This window comes from Pteronotus mesoamericanus, unplaced genomic scaffold (genome assembly GCF_021234165.1).
Source record: "Pteronotus mesoamericanus isolate MK-2021 breed Mesoamerican mustached bat unplaced genomic scaffold, CSHL_Meso_final scaffold_408, whole genome shotgun sequence".
Taxonomy (NCBI): Eukaryota; Metazoa; Chordata; class Mammalia; order Chiroptera; family Mormoopidae; genus Pteronotus; species Pteronotus mesoamericanus.
In genome coordinates, this window is record NW_026555315.1 from 4,625,850 (window position 1) to 4,649,682 (window position 23,833).

The following is a 23,833-nucleotide window of genomic DNA, read 5'->3' on the forward strand; positions in this document are numbered from 1 at the left end:
CACTCTGGGGCCATTGGGGAACAGGTGGTAACGTGGCAGCGACCGCCAGCCTGGGGCTCATTCCTGGGGGTCCCTGGGTGGGCACTTGAGCTGTGTCCCCACTCCATGGGTCTGCCAGGGGCTTCAGGACAGCACGTAGACCTCCAGCAGGCTGGAGACAGCGTGCATGCGGTAGAAGATGCCGAAAGGCAGGCAGATGTTGACGATGGCTGCCCAGAGGGAGTAGCCGTAGAAGTCCACCTCCACCTTGTTGCTGAAGTGAGGGCGGGCCCCGAAGGCAGGCATGATCCACAGCTGTGGGGCAGAGGGCGTGTCAGGGCCTGGCCTGCCCTCGGCCGCCTTAGTAGCCTCTCGCTGGGTGGACAGCAAGGGCTGGGTGCTGCTGCCTGAGGACCGCAACTCAGCGCACCCTCCCCAGCAAGGGCTCCCCCTGCGATCGCATCTCCCGTCCTCAGCGGGGGGGGGGGGGGCCCGCTGGTCCGCCGTTGACGTGGGGGGAGGGGCAGAGGTTTCAATAGATCCTGTGAGAATTTGACAGAAATTTAGAAATGGCCAAGTCAGGAGCTCTCTCCTGGAGTGATGAGTGGCAGAATCACACAGGCCCACGGCAAGGTTGAGGGTCCCGGTCCAGCCAGAAGGTTCTGGTATAGGGTATGGGGTAAAGAACAAAGGCTGCTAAGCTAACCGCACGCTTCCCTTCCCCAATAAACTGTGTCCTTGGCCCCTTCTCAGCCTGTTTCTATGCTAAGAAGTGAAGGAGTTGGAGGTGATGCTCTCAGAGAGAATCCAGGCTCAGCCCCTCAAAGGGACCCCCAGCCTGCAGGCTGGGTGGCACTAAAGCTGGCTCAGAATATGGTGTTTTGAGCCCAATTGATTCCACCGGTAGGTCAGAAAGATTGATGATCACCCTACTTTTTGCGGCGGGGGGGAGTTACCTGTAGGATGGGCAACCTCACTGGGAACGCCCCGCGGGTAGGGTGGATTGTCGGTGTGTTTCATCTGGATGCCACAGGGGTGGAATTCTCTCTGGAGGTTTTATACTGATAAACCCACCTGAAGGCTGTTTCTATATTACAAGTCCCCCCGCCATTGGAAGTTAGAGCTGAAAGGGCTATTTTCACATGGAGTGAAAGTTCTTCAGAGGAGTGTGTGGGATGTACTCCTGGACACGGGTTCTGTGTTAGAGCGCCCCCTGGGGGGGATGTGGAGACTGCCGGGTGGGAGCGGCGTTGGGGATGGGAGTGTTTGTCGGGGCGCTCCTCTGTGAAGAGTGCTTCCATCCACCGCCCCAGTTGTGTTGGGTGAAGCCTGTCGTGTGGGGTAAAGTCAGGAGCTTTGCTGAATCCCTGGGGAGGGCGTCCCCTTCCCTGCTGGGCCGCTGCTGCGCCCTGCTAACAGGCCGCTCACACTTACACTGGTCCCCGCTACTTCCTGATGCTGCTCCAGTTATTCAGGGCAGCAGGCTGGTCACAAGTTCACAAGAGCGGTCACACCTCCCACGTTGGGGTGGGGGAGGGCCCCACCCTCCACACCAGTTCTCCCAGCCCCCTTTCACCTCTGCCCAGCCCCCACGTCCGCATCCCCAGGACCCCTCCAGCTCGCTGCTGCGTGGGTGCCAGAACGCTGGGGCTTCACTCTCTGTGAGCCCTGAGACGCTGTTTGCCTGGGGGCTGCCCCTGACCCTCTCTGAACCGACTCTTTTTCCGGATAACCGGCAGGTTCCCGAGTAGGCTGGGGGCAAGGCAGAGAAAGGCAAGCGAACGAACCTGCAAGAACCTCCTTCCTGGCCTTCCCCCGCCCATCTGCCCTGCCTCTCCAGGTACTCACGATGATGTTGCAGAGCAGGAGAAACAGAGAGATGTCCTTCAGGCACCGGCGTCTCCAGTGGCCCCTGGGGGCCAAGACAACAGCCAACGCTTCCTGAGGGCCTGCCGGGCTGGAGCCGACCAGGCTGGGGGTGGGTGGGCAGGCGGGCAAGGTGTGGAGGGCATGCAGGTTGGCAAAGGTAAGGCAGGGCTCCTTGGGAGGGGTAGCGTGAGGCTCGGGCCCCGGTGGGCCCCGGTGGAGGCTCTCGATGATGAACACATTCTGGAAGGTGTGCTGGGCAATCGTGAGCACAGCATGCGCGAGGTTGAGGGCCCCCAGCATGTCCCGGGGCGTGCCCACAACCACGGCTATGATAGAGTAGTAAGAGATGGCGTACTGGCCCAGGGCGGCGCCCATGAGCAGGGCCACGTCCAGGGTGCGTGTGGGGTTCTTATGGTGATCCATGGCCCGGCGGTCAAAACGGTAGATGACTGAGCCACTCAGGCTGCCCAAGGTCATGAGCCCTAGGCAGATGATGTTGAAGCTGTAGTAGGTGACCAGGGCCTGAGGGGTGGGGCCGCTGTCCCCACTCCCTCGGACCTCGTAGATGAGGAAGACGGCCAGCCCCGCCATAAGGAGCATCAGGCCCAGGGCTGGGCCGGCAAAGAACGTCTCCCGGAGGAGGCCAGCTGGGGATGCGTTGTGGCCGTGGCCGAGGGTCGAGGAGGCCAGCAGCCGGCCCACGTTCTTCCACATGACGTAGAGCATGGTGGAGGCGAAGAGGCTGTACTCGATGTTGAAGGGGTACAGGTAGAAGTAGCCCCGCTGGAAGACCCTGCAGATGGCCGTGTCGCACGGGCAGTCGCCTCCGAGCTGGCCACCCACGCGCTCTGCTGTGGAGAGAGGGGCACAGAGTTGTACCGCCCTCCTGCCCCGCTGGACGCGCCCTGTCTGAAGAGCCCGACCCCTGCCTGCGGCCTTTGTAAGGGCAGGGTCTCTATCTGCCATGTTCTCCACCGCATCCCAAACGCCTATGCCGGGCTTGGCATGTTCACTCGTCCCACAGTTATTGATGGAACACCTACTATGTGCCAGAGGCTGTGGGGCCTATCAGTAAACCATAGCCAGTGCTCAGTAACAACAACAAAAACAGGAAAGAAAACCTGAACTGCAAAACTGCCTGCTTCACCCTACTCCATTTCTTCAGGAAAATACTGCCCGTCTGTCCCCACCGGTAATGACGCCTGGTTCCTCAGCATACACAGGGTTCTGGTCCTGATAGAAAGTGGCTCTCTTGGGAACCCCTGAAGTTCCAGCTTCCTCCACGCTCTCCCCAGCGTCAGACTCAGCCCAGGAAGTGAGCTGCTGTGCCCAGGTCTGGACCATGATCCCCCACCCCGTGCCCTCGGTTTGTACTGCGCTAAGAGGGACCTCGCACTGCACCCCGAGGGCGCCCTGTGGGATGCCTTGGCAAACATCTCCTGATCTCCAGAACTAGCCCAGCTGATTTTGCAGATGAAGAAACTGAGGCTTCTGAGACACAGTGACTTGTGATGGCAGAGCTAACTCCAATGGCCTGACTCTGAACCCCGGGCAGGTGCCTCCCCAGCATGCCCCTCTGCACCCTGCAGCTCCAGCACGTTCAGTTGGCCACCTCCCTCCGAGGCTGGGTTTAGCCATCCTCTGCATGTAAAAAGTGGCCCCGTGTCGGTCCTGTGGGCCGGCTCCCGGGGGCTGGACCCCTGCTCTCCCTCCCTGGGCCTCCTGTGCTGGGTGTGTGAGTGAGTCTTCAGGCGAAGTCCAGATGGACTGCGCCATCTCGTCCAGTCCTGGCTATCAGGGGCCTAGAGGAGTAGGGCCAGGGGGGCCGTGGGCCCCATTCTTCCTCGGTATAGCATTGTGGTTAAAAGCAAAGGCAGATCTGAACACGAGCTGTCCAGTCTCCAGCCCTGTGGCCTTGGGCAAGCTGCATCACCTCGCTGTGCCTTAGTTTCTTCACCTGTAAAATGGGAATATTACTACTACCCACCTCACAGGAGAGTTGTGAGGGTTAAATAGCAGAGACTGTTTAAGACACCGCAGCCCCTGTCATGTACAGCTCAGGAGGTTGTCACCGTCACCATCGCAATTGTTAGCTCCAGCCTCCCCTCGCCAGGTGCTCCACCTGATCCCCCGCTTCCAACGTTTCCACCATCGAGCCACTGCCTCCCTCCTCCTCCCTGCATGTCCATCACCCTTGTCCTTTCTGCGTGGACCCCAAGTCCTCCTCCAGTGGCATGGAGACCTGGACGTGGGGGCCAAGGCTGTACCCTCCAGGATGGGAAGGTGTCCCCGATACTCCTCCTCCTGTGTTATCTACACCCACACACCAGGGTCAGAGCCTGGAGCAGGGGAGGCTGACCCCTACAGGCGAACAAGCGCCCGCCCGCGGCCTGGCAGTTCCAGGGCCAGGGGCCACTTGGAGCGGGCACTCACGGTCAGGAGCAAGGCGGGGGTGGCTCGCGTTGCCATGGGGGGTGCCGTGGGTGGAGGCCTGGTGCACGGACTCATCCACCACGGCTGCCATCCACACGGCCAGGTTGGTGGTGAGTGTGAACATGAGACCACACCTGTTTGGGGAGGGAGAGCAAAGACGCCTGTGAGAGTCTTGGGCTCACCTTGGGCCCCTCCGCAAGGTGGGGGGAGTTGGGGAGCTATGGCAGAGATGGGGCTGGGAAACAAGAACACAGTCAGGCCCCTGGGTGAACAGGAAGCTGAGTCTGGAGGGCTGTGGGCGTGCCTGGGGGGATCCAGGGGCTCAGGCTCCGCTGCCCCCTCTCCCCGGGAAAAGGGTGTGGAGCGCACTACACAGCCTGTCCCACCAAAGTGCCCAATTGCCACATGCGCCATTGCGCAGAGGAATGGAGGTCAGGCTGACAAAGCCAGGGGGCTTTGGTTGAAACCCCGCCTAAGGGGCAGACAGAGGACCCGTGCCTCAAGTTGGAAACCTTGACCTCTTGTGCAAGGTGAGCACCGGCACGCTGGCCAGGACCACTGAGCTGCGGACTCACCGGGTCAGATCCAGGTGGGCGTGAATACAGTCTTTAGCAGAGACCCAGAGAAAGTAAGTCTGTGTTGAGAGAGAAGGGGAAGGTCTTTTACTCTGCAGAACGACAACAGTTAAAAAGTGCCCATGTCCACGCCCAGCATTAAGCGCTCTCTACCTCAAAAGTCCTCCTACTGAGTTATTCATTTTATTTTAACTTGACAAAATGAGACCAGGGATACTTCTATGGAACAACCCATATAAAATAGTACTCTGCTCTCTAATAATTTGCAAAAATGTCACTTGTAAAACTTTTTGGTCCTGGTGTTTGTTTTGTGCGGGATAGAGGCCTGGTAGAGTTTTGAGTGCCTGGTTGTCTGTTCCTGGGAGCAAGGCCCGCCTCAGGCCAGGTCTTGTCCCAGGCGGAAAGGACCGCGGGCGACTTCTCACTTGCATGGGCACATCCACTGCCCCACCTCCACCCTCGGTGCCCTGCAAGGCCTCGCTCTCATCCGGCTGCCAACGCATCTTCGCTGTGTGGAGTGTCTGCGTTTTCCTTGTATCTGAGTATTTTTCAAACCCATGAAACGCGAAAGACTAAAACTACATCAATGTCAAAGTCATAAATGTGTTGAATTGTGGAAAAGGGGCCACAGGGATGACGTTTTGTGTGGGGGGAACCATACCTATGGTCGCTCTGGTCATCCAGGGCTGGGGTCTGCTCTGGTCCCATGTGAGACCAGTTCTGCCTCAGCTCAGTAGGAAGGTCTTTCAAAATGTTATTTGTGCAATAAATAAAAATATATGTATTTGAACATGTTTGAAAAGCCCCAGGTATGGCGAACCCTATTTCCTGAACAAATGCAGAGCATAGGGCCATGGCCGAGGCCAAACTGGCCACGCCCACAGCAGAGCCCTGGGCTGAGACTGACGTCCTCTGTGCCCCCCAGGGAGGGCAGGCCAGGTTCTAGGAGACAGGGTGACTGCCACAACTCACGCCTCTCGGGTGTTAACTAATGGCACCGCTCAGGTTGAAACGAAGTCACGGGGCCCCTAAGTAGACACTCACGTTTGGACATTACTTCATTACCGAGTGCTTCCAGATGCATGGACTCATACGGTCTCCTCTACAGTTCTATCTCCACCTTATCTGATTGCTCGGGGCAGAACAAGAGTGGAGCTGGACCCCACTCCAGATGTTGGCCCCTCCCACTCACTCACCTGGACGATGACAAACACAGCCTGGGCGAGGGGGTGCAGGATCTTGATGGCTGACTGGCACTCAAGGAAGCTGGCGTAGTAGCCGGTCTTGAAGACATCCATGACCAGAGTGCAGACCCCGAACAGCACCAGCCCCCCTGGGAAGGGGGTTCGGGAGGTGGATCAGAGAGGCAGGAGAGGAGGCTTACGGATCTGAGGATAGGCGGCTAGAGGAGTGACTGGTCGGACGGGTGGCTGGCTGGATGGATGGATGGGGTGCCATGATGGATGGATGGGTGAGTGTATGATTGAATGGGTGGGTGGATGGATATCCCGTTGGGCCCCTATCTTGCTGAGGCTAAATAGATAAGGGGAGGGGCCCTAGATAGGCCCTTTCAGCTGTGGCTGTCATCTGTTTTCTGCTCTCCATCGTAGGCTCTCCCATGGCCACACTTTCTTGCTCTTCAGACAGGGCACAGAAATTCCTCTTCGTCCCTCTTCCAGGACCCTTTTCTCCTGAACTGTGCCCCTCACCCACACCTAGGCTCGCCAGGGGAACCTCTAACCCCTCTACCTCCAAGCACTCCACAATTCCTGGGAGAGCCCCAGCTTCCAGCCCCCTGCCTGGCCCACCCCACCCTGGCCCCCACTTTCCCCGGCACCTCTGAGCCAGATGGGGCCAGCATGCGCATCCCGGTAGGGGACGGCCTCGGGGCAGCGCACGGTGCGCAGGAGGTAGAAGAGGATCCAGAGCGCAGCGAGCAGCATCATGGTGGTGAGCAGGGCGAACACGTCGGTGTCGTACACCGCCACCTTGTTAAAGGCGCCGCCGCTGATGATCGCGCAGGCGAGGAGCAGCGCGTTCGCGGCCAGCAGCACTGACAGCAGGCGGCCGCCCTTCTTCCACACCTCGCGGGGGCCCGCCCGCGGCGCCGGCTGGCTCTCCTCGGGGCCGGCGGCCGGGTCCTCGGACATGGCAGGGCGACTGGAGGAGGCTGGAAGGGTCACTGTGGGGAAGGAGCGAGCAGGACCCCGGGCTCATTCCCCATCTTATGCTTAGATTTGGGGACGGGGGAATTTCTCACTCAGAGGGGATTGCAGGTGATAGAGGAAGAGCTGGGAATGGGGAAGAGAAAAGCTGAAACTGCCCTGTCCGACTTCGTCCAAGGTCCCCATCCCCCAAATCCATGGGCCTCCTGGCCCGGGGCACCCACCTGGCTGGGCCGGAAGCCCGCTCCGAGCTGGGGGTCGGAGGGCGGCGATCGTCTCCTCTCTCCCACGCAGGTCTGGACGGGCGCTTTGCAGCAGGGCGGGCAGGGTGATTGACAGCCGAGGGAGCCCGGCTCCATCAACCTCTCGGTCCCACTCACATGACCCATCTCTTCTCCGAGCTGAATTTAGGAAAGAGCGCGCGGGAGTCAAGGAAGGCGAGATTTATATTTACCCGTTAATAGGCGCCCCCGCCCGGCCCCGCCGCCGCGGCCGCCCCGTCACCTCCGAGGGACCAGGCTCGGGCGCGGCCTCGCAATGCGCCATCCCGAGAGCACCGCGCCCCCGCCGCCCGCCGCGCCCTGGCACCCCGCCGTCCTGGCCGCCAGGAGCCCCGAGGGCCTGTGCTCAATAGACGCCCCACGGGCCCTCCGGCACCACAAAGTCCTCGGGGCGCCCTGTACCTTTGTGGTCCTCTCTTGCTGCCCCAAGATCTGGACCCTCGTGCCCCTCTCCCCGACATCCTTTCATTGATCGAAGTTCCTCCTTCCTCTATCCCGCCCCGTCTCCCGGCTCCGCGGGCTGCGGCCAAGTTCAGCCCGGACGCGCGGTGCCCAGCGGCGTACCGATCCGCGCTCCGGCTTCTAGCGCCCCCTGCTGGAGCGACTCTTGGCGACGCCCCGGGAGCGTCCAGGACCTCGGGTTCCACCTGACGACTGTCCGGCGGTCGATAATAACACCCCGCATAGGCGCACTGTTCTAGGGGTCAGGGCTGCCCTCAGACACCCCTCCCCAGCCCTTGGCCCGCTCCTTGGATGGGTGGGGACATCGCGAGCCGCGCACTTGGGCTCTAGTGGGGACAGACCTTGGACGGTCCCGAGACGGGTCCTTCTCACAGGGCGGGGCTCTGGGCTGGGCGCTTTTGGAGAGAGGGCAGGGCCTGGCCTGGTCCCCCGAGGTCTCGGGAGCAGGGTGTTTAGGACCCAGGGGCAGCCTGGGGGCGGCTCCCCTGCCGCCGGAGATCCTCCTCCTCCCGGCGGCGAGCGGCTCAGATGTCGGAGTAGCCAGCGGCGGCTCTGGCGCTCCGCACCCACCGTCTGCGGCAGCGGGGGCTGGCGGCCCCGGCCCCTGCCCCGGCCCGGCCCCGTCCCCTAACCCCATGCCTCAGACCTAACTCCGACACCCTCCCCCGCGGGGGGCCTTTCCCCGTGTCCCCTGCCTGCCCTGCCCAAGTCCGGAGCCATGAACGACCAGTACCACCGGGCGGCCAGGGACGGCTACCTGGAGCTCCTCAAGGAGGCCACCCGGAAGGAGCTGAACGCACCCGACGAGGATGGCATGACTCCCACCCTCTGGGCTGCCTACCACGGCAACCTGGAGTCCCTGCGCCTCATCGTGAGCCGGGGGTGAGTACGCAGCCCCAGGCCCGCAGGTGATGGGGAGGAGAGTCTCAGCGCCCTCCAGCCCCCTGAGACCCTCCCCCAGATGCCAGAGCACCCGCTCCTCTGAGCCGTTCCCTTCTCCAGCCACAGACCCTAAGGCTGGACCTTGGAGCTTGGCCCTCGTGGAAAGAGGGGAGCGCAAGCTGAGGCGGGCAGCGCTTGTGACCTGGATGTGGGGCTAGGGGAGGAGGGCTAGGATTTGGGGGTTCATGATCGTGGGAGCGTCTGCAGAGTGAGGAGAAGGCGGGAGTGTGGGAGAGGTCTCCTGGGTGGGTGGCACCTTGAAGCAAGTGTGAGAGGCACAGTGAGAAGGAACGAGAAGGTGCAGAAGCCTCAGTGGGGTCAGGGTGGGGCTAGGGAAGGAGGGGCTCCTCACTGCCTGTCCCCAGCCAGGCATCCAGAGGGCTCTCTGCGCGACGCCCCCTCCCCCTGGGCTGGGGCCCACACTCTCCTGCCCTGCTCCTCGTCGCTGGGATTTATGGGCTCTGTCCACAGAACCAAATGTCACTGAGTTCAGCCGCTCCCCAGCTCCCTTTGTGCCCCTCCCCCACCAGAGGCTCCCTCGTCCTCCCTTTGGAGTCGTCTGAGGGGAGGGGGACACAGAATCCAGGTGTCAGGGCCAGGGAAGGGGCTTGGAGGTAGCCGTTGAGGAATGCAGGGCCCAGGGACACGGAAGCGGGTTCCTGGCACTGAATGACACTGTAGACAACTTCTCCGCCCCCCGCAGATTTAGAAAGAGAAGTCAGGTTGAACTGGACACCGGGACAGCCTGGACAGAGAAAAAGAGTGGCAGCGATGCCCCAGGGCTGACGTGCACATCTCAGGCCCTGGCAGGTCATGGGGGAGGGCCAGGGTCCCGGCTGGCCCTGGTACCAGCTGCTGGCCTGTGGCCTGAACATGTGACGCGTAGGGGAAACCCCCTTGCCCTTCCTCGGTGGCTGTTCCTGGAGCCCGGCAGGGTGGACGCAGCCCCTAAGACCAGGCAGCTGAGCCATGTTCCCAGTGGCAGACCAGTCCCTCCCCATGCCAAGAGGGGACACAGTGACCCTGCCCTCCTGCCCCCCCCCCAGAGACTCAGCCCCCCTGCAACTCCCACAGCGGGCAGGGGCTGGTGTTTAGGTGTGGACAGCAGATGCCAAGCAGCCCTCCCACACTGTCCCGCAGGACTTGGCAACTAGCAGGGGACGTGAGGAGGGGGTTGTTCAGGAAGCGGTAACGACAAAGGAGTGATTCTTCCTCCAGCCTTCCTGGGCCTACGGCCTTGCGGCCTCATTAGCAGGAGCTTGAGGCGCTGAGCTGGGCCTCTGAGCGGGGAGAGCTTGGAGGCGCCAGCGGGAGCGTGCCCAAGGGGAAGGCAGCCTGATGCCGAGGGTGTCGGAGGGGACTCATGGGTCCCCTCGACAGGCCCAAGCCAGCCTGCCTCACAGGGCTCCCCAGGCAGGGGCCGCAGGCGCGGGGAGGGCGGCTGGGCGCAGCCGGGCCCGGCCGCAGACTTCCCTCCTCCTCCCCTCCAGTCCTGGCTGCCCCCACGCTCCCCTCCTGGCCCAGGCCAAGACCCGACACCTGCTCTCACACTCGGGCCTGCCAGGCCTGGCCCTGCTCCCTGCAGACATGGCCGCGCCGCCACCACGCAGGCACACACCCTCACGCACTCACCCGGGCTCAGGCCCAGCACACACCACCCTCTCGGTCTCTTTTGCGGTCACTCCTGCACATGCAGCCCGCTCACCCCCACGTCTGCCTGGGGACCCAGACTCACCCTGGCCCACCACCTCTCTGGGCCAGCTCCCCACTAGGCCCCATGAATAATTCACTCCTTTCTCTCTGGGCATCAAATATTTATCCCCTGAGATTCCCAGCCCTCAGTTCTCTTGGGGAAGGCCCCGCCTTCTCTGTCGCCCCACCCCCTGCGGACCTGGGGCCATTTTGCCCCTGGGCTCGCTCCATCTCTGTCCCGTGGGCTCAGGGCTGCGAGTCTCCTGAAGTCAGAGGAGGGATCTCAGCCCCTCGGGTCCCTCGGTGTGTCTGTGGGGGCAGCTGAGCCGGGCGGGAGCTCCCCACACGCGCAGCACCGGCCAACTGCCGCCTCAGCTGAGGAGGCTCATCACCCCTCTCCACGTGTTCACACTACAGGGGTGACCCGGACAAGTGTGACATCTGGGGCAACACGCCCCTGCACCTGGCAGCTTCCAATGGTCACCTGCACTGTCTCTCCTTTCTGGTGTCCTTCGGGGCCAACATCTGGTGCCTGGACAACGACTACCACACCCCGCTGGACATGGCCGCCATGAAGGGCCACATGGAGTGCGTGCGCTACCTGGACTCCATCGCGGCCAAGCAGAGCAGCCTCAACCCCAAGCTGGTGGGCAAGCTGAAGGACAAGGCCTTCCGCGAGGCCGAGCGGCGCATCCGCGAGTGCGCCAAGATGCAGCGCAAGCACCACGAACGCATGGAGCGGCGCTACCGGCGCGAGCTGGCGGAGCGCTCCGACACGCTCAGCTTCTCCAGCCTCACGTCCAGCACCCTGAGCAGCCGGCTGCAGCACCTGCCGCTGGGCAGCCACCTGCCCTACTCGCAGGCCACGCTGCATGGCACCAACAGGGTCAAGACCAAGATCCAGCGGAAGCTGGAGCGGCGCAAGCAGGGCGGCGAGGGCACCTTCAAGATCTCGGAGGACGGCCGCAAGAGCGTGCGCTCGCTCTCCGGCCTGCAGCTGGGCAGCGACGTGATGTTCGTGCGCCAGGGACCCTACGCCAACCCCAAGGACTGGGGCCGCTCCCCACTCCGGGACATGTTCCTCTCTGACGAGGACAGCGTCTCCCGTGCCACACTGGCGGCCGAGCCTGCCCACTCGGAGGTCAGCACCGACTCAGGCCACGACTCCCTGTTTACCCGCCCCGGCCTGGGCACCATGGTGTTCCGCAGGAACTACCTGGGCAGCGGGCTGCATGGGCTGGGCCGCGAGGACGCGGCGCTGGATGGTGCGGGCACGCTGCGGGGCCGGCTGCAGAGCTCCCCCAGCCTGGACGATGACAGCCTGGGCAGTGCCAACAGCCTGCAGGACCGCAGCTGCGGGGAGGAGCTGCCCTGGGACGAGCTGGACTTGGGCCTCGACGAGGACCTGGAGCCTGAGACGAGCCCGCTGGAGACCTTCCTGGCCTCTCTGCACATGGAGGACTTTGCCTCCCTCCTGCGGCATGAGAAGATCGACCTGGAGGCGTTGATGCTGTGCTCAGACCTCGACCTCCGCAGCATCAGTGTCCCGCTGGGGCCCCGCAAGAAGATCATGGGGGCCGTGCGGAGGCGGAGGCAGGCGCTGGAGCGCCCACCTGCCCTGGAGGACACGGAGCTGTGAGTGCCTTGTCTTGGGGGGTGGGGGAGGGGGCGGGATCCGCCTTTGCAGGAAGTAGGGGATAAAATCGTATTTCATAAAACCTAAGTCGCCATCAATTACAAGAGGCCCCACTTAATTCCTTTACCCCCCAGTTCAGAAAATGAAGCTGCCAATTTCGCGATGACACAAGGCTTTCTTACCTCAGCGAATGTAAAGTGCGCCTCGATTTTGGGCATAGCAAAATGTGGGAGAGCCGGTGCCTTGGTCTGAATGGGACACAGTGGTCGTAGCCATCACAGCCCTCTTGGGGGCAGAAGGCCCCTGCTCAAAATGTTTTGCGGCCTCCCAGGTGCTGGCTGCTGGAGACGCCCTCCCACGTGTTGTCTCATTTAATCCCCCTGAATCCCCAGTGCGGGGGCTGTATCATCCCCATTTTCCGGACGCACAAGTGGAGACTCAGAGGGTTAGAGGGCTCGCCCCAAGGGCCTGCTGCTGCTGGGGGCGGAGCGGGGCTCGATCCCTGGTCTGTGCGACTCTAAAGCCTAGGGACGAGGTGACTCCCACAAAGGGTAGAACTGTCCTGTTCAGAGAGCCATTACCGGGAGCTCAGGGCGGCTACCACACTGGCCGAGCTGTGGCCCGCCCCTGCCTTGGCCCCGCCCTCATGGCATCCCACAAGCTCCTTTGGTATCCGTGGCCTTCACCCTACTTGTCTGGCAGGGTTGGCTGTTGGAGGGGAGTCTGGTTTAGAGTTTGGGGTGTGGCGTGGGCACTCCTAGACTGTTGTCCCCAATTCCGCCCGTCAGCCTGCCCAGAGACGGTAAGGTGGTAGAATGGCTAGTCTTGGTTTAAAATGTCTCAAAGGCTCTCCTCTGAGATCTCTTTGTGTCTCTGTCTCTACAGATAACAGGGGGCTTCTGCCCCCAAGACCAAAATGAATTGCAAGTTGCCACAACCTGCGGTGGGGCCACGGAGTCCTCACAGCCGCCAGCCCTGCAGCCCCACGCCCCTCAGGGGCTAGGACCACGGTGGTCGCCTCCCTTGAAATCCTTCCCACACTCCGAAGCAGGAGGTATGGCCCGGAGGCCACCAGAAAGGTCCTGGCGGCCTTGAGCACCCCCCCGCCCCGCCATGTGTGCGGCCTTAAAGGACACGGGGATTCGCAGGAGGCCAGAGGCAAGGTGGAGCTCCCTGGGGCCCCGGAGACTAGACGACAGCCCCTTAGAACTGGGTGGGAGTGTGTGTGTTAGGGGTGGGCACAGCCCGCCCCGGGGGCCATCGCCCCCCCCCCCCCCCCCCCGCCTCTGAGGATCTCGTCCTGCCAGACTGGACACTTGCTCACTTCCTGCGTTTTTGTGAAGGGAAGAATTTGGGCTGCCTCCCCTCCCCCTGCACACCCCAGAGAAGAGGTCCTGGCTGGACTCTTCAGCCAAATGCCCTGACTTGGGTCCCCGGTCCCGCCCCCAGCACAGCCAGCCCCTGCTCTCCCCCCCGCCCACCGCCCCGGCTATGCTGGGGCATTGGATGCCAGGCTGGAGTGTGTGTGTTGGGGGAGTGAGGGGTGTCTGGCGCTCTTCCCAGCTCACCCTGGGGTGGAGTCCAGCCTGGCTCTGCCCTCCCCTCCCCCCTGTTCTCCTCCACGCTCCCTCTCCTTGGTTGTGCAGCCTGGCCCCCCAGGGATCCCAGAGGGTCAGGGCAATAGATGCAAAGGTGCTACAGTAACCGGCTGCAGTATTATGGCCCCCAGGCCTGAGACCAGTGGAGACCGGGCGGAGCAGGGTGTCCAGCCCCATGTGGGCAGTCCTGTCATGTGGACACTAGAGCAGCCTGAAGATGGGGATCGTCTGAGCCACTGATTGTCCCCAGGTCCCAGGGCTCTGCGCGCCTGTGTTGGGGGTTAGGGGGCGGCTTTCCGTCAAGGTCTGGAAGTGGCTGCACGTTCCAAAGGAATAGCGGGTAAGCGAGAGCAGCATGCGCCTCTGCTATGTGATAGTAGTGCGTCCAGGAGAGATACCAGCCCCAGAAGGTCCTCAGAGCTCTCCAGTCAGACCGAGGTCAGAGATATGGGAGTCACTCAGGAGCCCACCCACACGTGTGTGCACACACGCCCTCATCAGTGGACCCCATCCCTGACCTTCAACTTGGGAAGCAGCTCCTGCTGTGAGCACTGCCACAGTCCCCCCGCTCCTTCCTGGGCCCCCCTGGCCGGGGCAGGGAAAGAGAACCCCCAAAGAATGCCACAGGCCCCCCTTTGGGTCCCTGTGCCTGCTCATGGGCCCTGTCTGCACACGCCCGGAGCCGGGGTGTGACGGAGCTGGGCCGCGGCCCCTGGTCCCATACAGAGGGCTGGGCTGCTTGCCACTGCCACCCGAGCCCGCCCCGGCCCTCCTCCCTGCTCTGGGCCTGAGCCTGGGGCCGCCCCCAAGTGCCGACTTGACTTCTTGGAGCCCCAGGTGCTGCGCTTCCCCTCCCGCTCCTGGCTGTGCACTGCCTGTGCCCCGCCCTGCTCTCCGTGTGCTGGGGTGGGGTGGGCTCCGCGACTCCCGCACTGTACAAGCTCCCGCCTGCAGGCTCATTATAACTTTTGTAGAGTATGTTCTGCATCGCTGTCCTGCCTGTGTCCTCTTCTTTAATCTTTTGGGGGTAGAGAGGGGTGGGGCGAAGGGAGCAAGCCGTGGGGCAGGAGAGGGGCAGGGTTTTTCTGTGCCCCTGAGGACTTTGTCCTGTTCTTGGAGGGGGTTTTGGGATGGATGTTTGGGCGCTCCTCCCCAGGCATCTCTGCAGATGCCCCATCTCCGAACCTTCACCAGCTCTCACGGGGCCCAGAATTTGGAGCCGATGGAGGGGAAGGTTCAGAAGCCCTGGGACCCGGTAGCCCCTGCAGCTGAGTGAGGAGGGTGGCCCGAGCCCCAGCCCTGCTCCCAGTGCCCGCGGCTGCCGAGTCCAGGACCACGCTCCCTCCCCTCTTGCCGGGGTCTGCCTGGGCTTCGCCAGACAGGGACAGACGCCGTACCCCATCAGGCTGCCACCCATCATCTGGCCCCGTGAGCCCTGATCTCAAGGTGCCCCCCACCCCCGCGCACCCCTGGGAGGCCCCTGGTGGGGTCTCCATTTCCCTAGCCACCCCAGGCAGCTCTGGGGGCAGCCTATTTAGAACCCTCCGTTCTTCCAGGGGTAAGGCAGCCCTTTACCCCGCAGGACAATGAGCTCCGTTTCCTCAGTCAAGCTTGGGAAAGGGCCCCAGGTTGTTTTGTCCCATTCCCTAAGGATGCTCTGCCAAGGGGGGTTCAAGGCGGCCTCTTCCCTCCAGCATCAATCAGAGAGGCCCACTGGACATCAGTGGCTGGAAGGCTGCCTAGCAAACGTCCAGGCCTCGTAGGCCACCTCCCTCCACTTTACAGATGAAAACATTGAGGTCTACCAAGGAGAAGGGCCAGACCCAGAACACCGGGCTCCTTTCCTCACCCCCCCAGCTGCCAAGGGGGCCTACAGAGAGGAGAGATTCTGTGCCTCCTGCTCCACAGGGTTCGCCCGCCTGGCGGCCCCTAGTGGCCACTCTTGTCACTGCACTTACCTCATGAAGGACCGGGTCAGTCCCGGCGTCGGCGTCGCAGGTCCAGGGAAGAACATGGGGATGAGGACTCAATCGCAAGAGACCTGGACCAGAGCTTCAGCGTGGAGGCGGAACTAACCGGAGGCAGTGGGGGCGGGGCTCCCCGAGGTCCGTGTGGCTGGAGGGTGGAAGCCCGGGGCGCAGGAGCTGCTGCGGCTCCGGGAAGCCTTGGGGGACTTAAAACACACACAGGGAAGGGGGAAATTTTACACGGTAGACACTCCACTTTCTCCACCCATTCCCCTAAAAACTCAGACCGAAGTTAGGGAAATTCTTTCCAAAAGGCTAGAATGATCAATGATTCTTAGCCTTTCAGGATTAGAATCTGGTAATAACATGGACACTTTCCCTGAAAAAGAAAAGCTCCTGGGGTACGCACATATTCCTGTGCAACTTCACTCATAATTCCCAGCAGCTCACGGAGCCCCACGAGGCCCAGGGACCCCAGGTTAGGAAGCCACAGTTAGACTGCTGCAGAGAGTAAGAGGGATTACCGGCAGGAAGGGCGTGGGGGCAGCGGGCTGAGTCTCAGGTGGGAAGGGCCTCCCGGTATGCGGCACAAGCTTGTCATTTCGCAGATGAGGGGAACTGAGGCCAGAGGGCAAGGCACTGGCTGAAGGCCCCAGAGCAGCCAAGTGGGCAAAGGAGCACCAGGTCTCCTGATGCCACCCCTGGTGCCAGCGGCCTCCTGTCCCCATGTTAGACCAGCCTTGTGCAACGTGACACACCTGTCCCCAAGTGCACGCCTGTGCCACCTCCTCTGCGATATGCCTGGGAGGTGGCAGGACTCAGGGGACAGTGACGTCTGGACAGCAATACCATCTCTGCCCCTTCCCAGCTGTGTGGCCTTGGGTAAGTCACCCTGCATCTCTGAACCTGTTTTCTCAGCTGTAAAATAGGTATTCTAATTTATTCTAATAACAATGTTAATCCTATGGGTCATTAGGAGGGCAAGATGATAATGTGGGCAGAGCACTTAACACACTGCCCAAATAATTAGTACACATCAGTTAATAGCTATCAAGCTTATTGGTGGCCTGAACCAGGCCCATTGCATCTGTGGTCCCAGCCACCCAATAGGTGAGCCCTAGGCAGGCCTGGGGAGCAGCCTTGTGAGACTGGGCCCCAAGTAGGGGTGAGCCCCTGCTCCACCACACACACTAGCTCCTGGAGCCAGCACTGGAGGCAGCCTCACCTGACCAGCAGGGGGCGCTGACAATGCAGCCAATGGCTAAGGAATGCAGCCAGACAAGGGTGGGCCACCATCCCGCGGCAGGTCCCTGCTGAGAAGCCAGGCTCTTCCTGGGGTGCCCAAGGAGATGGGCATCTTTTCTGGAGGGGGAGTTGCAGACTCACTGGCTAATGGCTGAACTTTATCAAAAGCTTCCCCTAGTGGAGGGGTTGGGCAGAGGGGGAGGAGGACCAATGGCCCAGAAGGCAGGGGAAGGGGTTGAAACAAATCTACCATTCTGGGCAGCCAGGGTCCCCAGGGGACCCTGAGCCGGCATGTCCAGGTTGGATGCACAGCTCTGCCGCTTACTAAGAAGGCTAATTTGCCTTTCCCAGTCTTGGTGTTTCTGTCTGCAGGTGCAGAGAATTATACCCCACATTGTAGGCCAGTTGTAGGGATGAACTTTCTATAAAGCACTCAGCTTAGGCCTTGACACCCAGTAGCTGGAGGAGCAGCCGAGGGACCTGGCGGACAGGACTCTGAAGACGGGGAGGGCTCAGTGAGCGTCGCCAGGCCTGGATGGCCCGGGGCGACAGCAGAGAGCACTGACGTGCTGGGCTGTCCCAGGCTCCCCTTTCCTTGCTCGCCACACCTTCTGCACAGCCCGGTCAGACTTCAGAGCAGAAGTGGGAGGAATCACCGTGGCCCTGAACCCCAGCCCTCCACACGTGCGCGCACGCGCACACACACATGGGAAACATAGGCATGGAGGGGAGGGAAATAGAGGGAGCGAGCATGTTTAGGCCCTTTTCTTGCTGGAAATGGAAACCAGTTTTTACTATCATTTTTGATACCAATGTATGTTAGACTTAAATCATATCAATATTTAACATAACAATAATACACAAGATGGGGCAGCTCGCGTGGTGCCGGCCACCTGCCCAGGGAAGCAGGAGCACTTGACAGTTTGTGACCGTTCTTCTTACACTTGCCCAAGAAACGGCATTTGTGACAGCTGTATCTACCGTGAGCATGCGCCCTTTGTGGTCCTTTGATACCCGCACTACAGAGGTTATCTGAATGCTCTCTCCAGAGACCTGCTAAAGTACGTAGTATCACCTCCATCCACTCCGAGTCACCCTCTCAGAAAACTGAGGCTCAGAGAGGCCAGGCGACCTCCCTAAGCTCACACAGCGACAACCGAGCCCAGAGCCTGGCTCTAGGCCCCGTTCTCGGACTCCACGCAGTGCAAACGTCCAGGCTCTGCCCTGGCCCCCGCTCCACCAGGCCCAACACCCACCCTTAAGGCTAATCCATATTCCAGAGTCACTCACACGCTGGGCTGTGGTGCTGACCTGACTCAGGGAGGGACCAAGTGGCCCAGTTGGGATCCGGGGTGACTAAGAGCTCCCGCCTCGTGTTTTCAAAGACCTGACTTGCTGTGTACTTCGGAAAGGTAGCCTGGACCTCACTTCCCTTTCCTATAAGCGGGGCACAGACTGACAGCCCTCGGAACCTCAGTGGTGTCTCCAGCAGCACGGGGCTGGTCCCCTTCTCCCCGTCACTCCCCAACCTGCCTCTGGGCATCACCAACCTGGCTTCGTCCTTGCAGAATGGCCGGCAGCCTGGGAAGACGGGGTGGAGGTAGCGGGCGGCTGCGCCAGGCCACGGGTCGGGCCCTCGGAGGCGAGGCCGGTGCTGACGCTCCGTCAATGGCGACCTGCCCTGCCCGAGCCCGGGGAGCGTGGGGTGCCAGCCCTACTCTCAGATGACCAAGATCTGAGCCAGAGGCCGGGCTGCTTCCCCCGAAGCGCGCTTGGCCCCGCCCCTGTGAATGATGCCATTTACCACATGGAGCCAGACCTCACCGGGCTTTGATAATTTGGGGGGTGGCATGAGTGGGCGGAAGACAAGAAAGGGTTAAAGACCCAGCCACCTAGGCTTAGAGCATAGAAATGGTTACACTGCTGAAGGAAGTACCTTTCTAATAGACCCTGCGCCCTGTAGCCTCTCAGGTCTCCAAACCCACCCATGGCTCTCAGGATCCCTCTCCAGGCCCTGGGGTCAGGGCAGGGCTCCTTCCCACCCCACCCCAGCCACAATAATAATTAACCCCAGTGAACCACAGCAAATAAAGATCTGAATCACAGAAGGAGGAGTCATCGCTGCCCCAGGGTGGGGAACTCTGGAGGTCCCGGGGAGGCCAAACCTAGCCCCGTCTAACACCCCATTCCCCACACTGTTGTTGCTCAAGCAGGTCCATGGGTACCCAGTCCACTACGGTCTGGGAGGAGGGCTCATCTGTCTCCGGTTTGGGGATCACATACAAATATATATATTTTAGAGAGAGAGGAAGGGGGAGAGAGAAACATAGACGTGAGAGAGAAACATTCCATACACGCTCCGACCGGGGATCATTCCTGCAACCTAGATATGTGCCTTGCTCTGGAATTGAACCCCCAACCCTCTGGTGTATGGGATGATGCTCTAGCCAACTGCCCCTCACCGGCCAGGGCTAAACTAATTTTTTTTAAAAAACGCAAACTTTTAATCTCTTCCTTCCATTCTCTTGAGCCTGTTTTCCCAATCTTTACATGAATCCATGTACTTGTTTATTCAACAAATGTTTACTGAGCAGCTACTATGCACCGTGCACTGTGTGAGGCCCCAGGGAAACGGTGTGATCCAAAGAATAAGAAGAAACTCTCTGTGCCAACCCCCATGCCCTTCTCCTTCAGGCAGCCTGTTTTGACTGGCGCTCTTCAGTCCGCCAGCTGGTAAGCACTGAGCGCTGACCCGGCGCAGGACACTGCGCCGGGCGTGATGCGTGTGTGAGCTTGTGCTGGGGAGCCTGCCGGCAGTTTGGAGGAGATTTGGGGAAGCATGAGGAGGTGCGTGTGGGGTCAGTGCCTTTGGGAAGCTCACAGTGCAGCTGGCTATGGGGCAGAGACAGCTATTCATCCGGCCATGTAGGCTCCATCCTGTTCCTGGGCACACGGGAAGATGCTTCCAAGTCTGCCCACGGTTAGCTGGGGCTAGATGCCTGTGTTCTGGCCAATGGCATGAGGTTGGCAGTGACGTGCACCATTTCCAGACCTGGAGCTAAAGCACCTTTCCCGTGCCGCCTGCTCCATTCCCATGGCAGTCATGGCGGCCTGTGCTGGAGGTGGTGGGTCACAAGATGGAGGGAGCCTGACTCCCCAAGTTACCACTTGGAGGAGAGCCACACGATCCATATCGGATTGTCACGCGAGCAAGAACTGAATCTGTATTGGGATTAGCCGCTGAGACATTTGGGGTTGTTTGTTACAACAGCTAGTGTTACTTATCCTGACTAATAATACAGCGGATGACACAGGCGTGGTGGCGGCAGGGTGTGGGGGGGTGTGGGGCGGGACACACTGGATCCTGTGGCTAGACCGCAGTGTGCCAGAGGGACCGCTGCTGGGCAGTGCACGCAGCTGATGTCTAACGCAAGCTGGTAGATGAGGCCAGAGGAAAGGAAAGACAACTCGGCAGGTGCTGGCGTATGGTAGGCGCTCAATAAAATAGATTGAATGAGTGTAATGATTGAGAACATTGGTAAAGTTTTGTGGGCGTGGCTGAAGTCACCAGAGCCTCAGAGGACAGGTGGGGTTTGGATGTGGATGGGAGTAGAAACAATTACCCTGGGAATAAAGACAGAGACGTGAGAAAGAGCAACACCTGAGTGGGGTCAGAAGTCAGTGAGCAGCCACCGTGACCAAGCAGGACAGTAGTCTGAGTGAAGCTGGCGCCCGGGGGCCCTCAAAAGCCGAGCTGAGCCCTTCGACCTTAGGCTGTGGGCCAGAGGTCTCCAAAGTGGGGGCACGCACAATACTCCATTGGGGTCCAGGAAGGAAATATTAAAACTCCCATTGATATTTATCTCGCTCCTTAAAATCTCTGTTTCTTAGTGTATATGAGGATACTAAGGCTCAGAGAGGCTGATCACCTCGCCCAAGGTCACACAGCTAGTAAACAAGCTGGGTTCCAAAGCTGTGCTCTTTGCAGACGCTGAGTCTCACGCAGACAGGTGAGGGGTTGAGCGGGGCGGGGGGGGGCGGGAGGAAGGCGGGCCTGGCGGGTGGCTGGGAGGAGCAGACAGTTCCCTGCCCGGGCTGTCTCGCCCCAGCCGCGGACGGAGGTGGAGGAGCCTGCCCTGGCCTGGCCCCCAGGACCTGCTGTGCGAAGCCACACGGAGAGTTAGATGGGGGCAGGGCTGCCTGGACTGCCACCCAGAGGCCCCCACCCCAGGCTCCATTCTCACAATCCACCCTCACCTTTGGGAGCGAGATCCTGGGGACCAGGGAGAGGAGGACCAGCAGCTGGAAGGAGGTCAGGACGGGCTGACAGAGAGGCATGGGGAAGGGTTATAGGTAGACCAGGCACCTGGCCGCCCCACATGCTCAGCTACCCCCCCCCGCCAACCTCCATGGCCCAGGGACTGGGGTACCAGCCGCGCTCTGCTTTCCTGCGCTTCACTGCACTGGGCTGGTGGGTCGCATCTACCTGCTGATTTATACCTCTAAAAAAACCAAAACAAAACAACTATTACTCATTTAAAAAATAAAGCAAATGTTTTAATTAAAATGTGACACACAGAAAATACATGCCATTACAGTGTAGCAGGATAAATTTTCACAGACTGAGCACACTCAAGGGTAACTAGCACCAGATCACGAAGCAAAACATCCCCCGCCCCCGCCAAGAAACCCCCAGCGGCCCCTCCCAGTAACTACCCCGAGTCCGACCGCCATCCTAGGTCTTTTGTTGGACCTGAATGGAACCGAACAGCCTGTGCTCCGTGTGATTTTAGTCGGTCTGAGGTCTGGGCTGTACAGCGCTCCACGGCATGCACGCACCGCATTTTATTTATCTGCTCTCCTTGGGGGGACGCTTGAGTTGTCCCAGTTTGCGTCTATTTTGAGTATTGCTGCTATGAAAGGTTTTGTACATTTTTTGTATTTCTGTTGAGTAAACACCTAAGGCATGCGCGTGCTCAGCTCTAATATAGCTTGTTTCATTTTAAAAGAAAGTCTGCCTTGACATTTTGTTTTTGCTTTAATCAGCTTTCCTGGAATACAATTAACTATAACAAAATGCACCCACTTTGAGTGTGCCGCTCCATGACTTTCGACAAACGAAGTCACCACCACAATCAAGACACAGAACATTTCCATTCTCCCAGGAAGTTTCCCCGTGAGCCTTTGCAGTTGCTGTCCACGCGCAGCCCTCCCCAGGCAACTACTGGTTTGCCTCTGATCCCCGCAGGTTAGTTCTTGAACTTCCTGTAAGTGGAGTCTTGCAGTCAGGACTGTTTGTGCCTGGCCCCTCTCCCACTGCCCACGGCCTTGGGGACGGCAGTGCCCCTGCAAGGCTGCCAGCTGCTCCCAGGTTGTTCATCCGCTCTCCTGTTGGACGTTCAGGCGGTTCCCCGATTGGCTGTAATGCGTAACGTCGCTACGGTCATTCAGGCGCACGTTCTTCCACAGACACGTTCTCGCTCCTGCTGGGTGAACGCCAGCGAGCTGGGTTGCCGGGTTATGGATGGAGTGTGTGTGTAACCTCACAAGGAACGGCCAAACAGTTTGCTGAAGGGCCGGTACTGCTGCACCCTCTCGTCGGCAGCGAAGGGGAGGTTGGTTTCCCCACATCCCGCTGTCCACGCTCAGAGTCACCTGGCTGTTGAACTTGAGCCACGCTAGCAGGGCTGAACGGCGAGCCCATCGGGGATTTAATTTGCATTTCCCTGAAGACTAATGGTGCTGAGCATCTTCCCATGTGCTTCTCGGCCACGTATGCGTTTGCTTTGGTGAGCTGTCTATTCCGGTCGTCTTACTGCGTCGTCCCCCATGTTCCCTGCCCTCCCCTCCTGCAACACCCTCAGCGCCCCCTTGTTTGGGGACACCCAGCCTCCAGTCTCCTGCACTCCGTGGCTGCTCCAGTGGGCCCCATGAAGCTTTCTGAAAGCCACATCACACAAGGCATTCCTCCGCTCCGGAGCCTGCCGTGCCCCCCAAGCCTGCAGGGTCCAGCCCCTTCAGCCTGCCCAGCCTGCCGTCCGTGGCGCCTCCAGCAACCGGCCGCAGCCTTCCTCTCCTTCGTTCCTTAGCGCGCTCCCACCTACTCCTGCCCCACGCCCTGAGGACCCAGAACGCCTTGTGCCCCTCCGTCTCCCCCGGTTTATGTGTGTACCAAGTGAAGCCCGCCTCTCTCCGGACAGGCTGCTAGCCAGCCCCACCCCATGGGGATGCCTGGGTCCTCCAGACTCGGCGTTTGTCTCCTTACATGCCCAGGCCATAGCCCAGGCCTGGAGAGCAGCTTCTTGGTACCAGAAGTTTTCTTAGTTTATATAATAAAAGCAGTGGGAGACCACCCTTATGCAATATATTATAATATTAATGTTTAATATGCTTTTAAACATTGTACATAGTCCTTCCCTGAAAATTCTAGTATGTCCAAGAGGGAGGTGCTCAAAGGTGGCATAGGGAGCGGGGAGGACACCTCCCCCTTCTCTGCCTTAAAAAATCTCTGATATAAACAAAAGATAATTGGGTGAGGAAGAGGCGTCCGGGTTTGAGTTCTGGTTCCGTCATTTAGTAGCTGTGGGGTGGGTGCTGGGCAGATTAGTTCCTCTCTCTGGGTCTCCATCCTTTAAAGTGGGGGGAATCCCACACGACCTGACAGGTATGTGAAAGTCAACAGTAGCTCCAGGAGCCAGACCTGTGTGTGTGTGTGTGTGTGTGTGTGTGCGCGCGGTGAGAGTTGGTCTTTTAGATTGTAAGCCCCTTAGAATAGCGGCCTGGTGAAAACACCTTGCTCTTTTATAAAGAACTGAAAGGATGAACTCATAAGAACTCATGAAGGAAAACCTCCAGGGAAGACAGAAGGGATCAGAGTCATTTGTGTCCCTGACTGGTGTCTCCCCACCCCCTTTCCTCCTCCCGGTCTCACCCCCCACAGCTTCCCAAAGGGCAGCAGCTGAAAATGCTGCTGTCCTCACCACACCGGA

General features: G+C 60.2%; 2 protein-coding genes across 2 annotated transcripts; one reads left to right on the forward strand and one right to left on the reverse strand.

The window, feature by feature from the left end:
• Positions 1 to 123: 123 nt before the first annotated feature.
• Positions 124 to 7,006, reverse strand: OTOP2 (otopetrin 2). Its single transcript, XM_054593049.1, has 6 exons — positions 6,694 to 7,006; positions 6,053 to 6,189; positions 4,857 to 4,915; positions 4,282 to 4,415; positions 1,828 to 2,696; positions 124 to 294 (listed from the first exon to the last, which is right to left on the reverse strand). The coding sequence occupies exons 1-6, from the start codon at positions 7,004 to 7,006 to the stop codon at positions 124 to 126; spliced, it is 1,683 nt and encodes a 560-aa protein (XP_054449024.1).
• Positions 7,007 to 8,371: 1,365 nt separating this feature from the next.
• Positions 8,372 to 12,037, forward strand: USH1G (USH1 protein network component sans). Its single transcript, XM_054592936.1, has 2 exons — positions 8,372 to 8,646; positions 10,816 to 12,037. Exons 1-2 carry the CDS (start codon positions 8,483 to 8,485, stop codon positions 12,035 to 12,037), a joined length of 1,386 nt encoding a protein of 461 aa, XP_054448911.1. The 5' UTR covers positions 8,372 to 8,482.
• The last annotated feature ends 11,796 nt before the right edge of the window (positions 12,038 to 23,833 follow it).

Bases quoted from the DNA above. Each gene is read 5' to 3' on its own strand.
- OTOP2 (XM_054593049.1), bottom strand. From the start codon at position 7,006: ATGTCCGAGGACCCGGCCGCCGGCCCCGAGGAGAGCCAGCCGGCGCCG. The intron at 4,416-4,856 runs GTGAGTCCGCAG...CTCCCCAAACAG, and splicing joins GCCCACCTGGATCTGACCCG to GTGTGGTCTCATGTTCACAC. The intron at 295-1,827 runs GTGAGTACCTGG...TCTGCCCCACAG, and splicing joins TCCTGCTCTGCAACATCATC to CTGTGGATCATGCCTGCCTT.
- USH1G (XM_054592936.1), top strand. From the start codon at position 8,483: ATGAACGACCAGTACCACCGGGCGGCCAGGGACGGCTACCTGGAGCTC. The intron at 8,647-10,815 runs GTGAGTACGCAG...TTCACACTACAG, and splicing joins CGCCTCATCGTGAGCCGGGG to GGGTGACCCGGACAAGTGTG.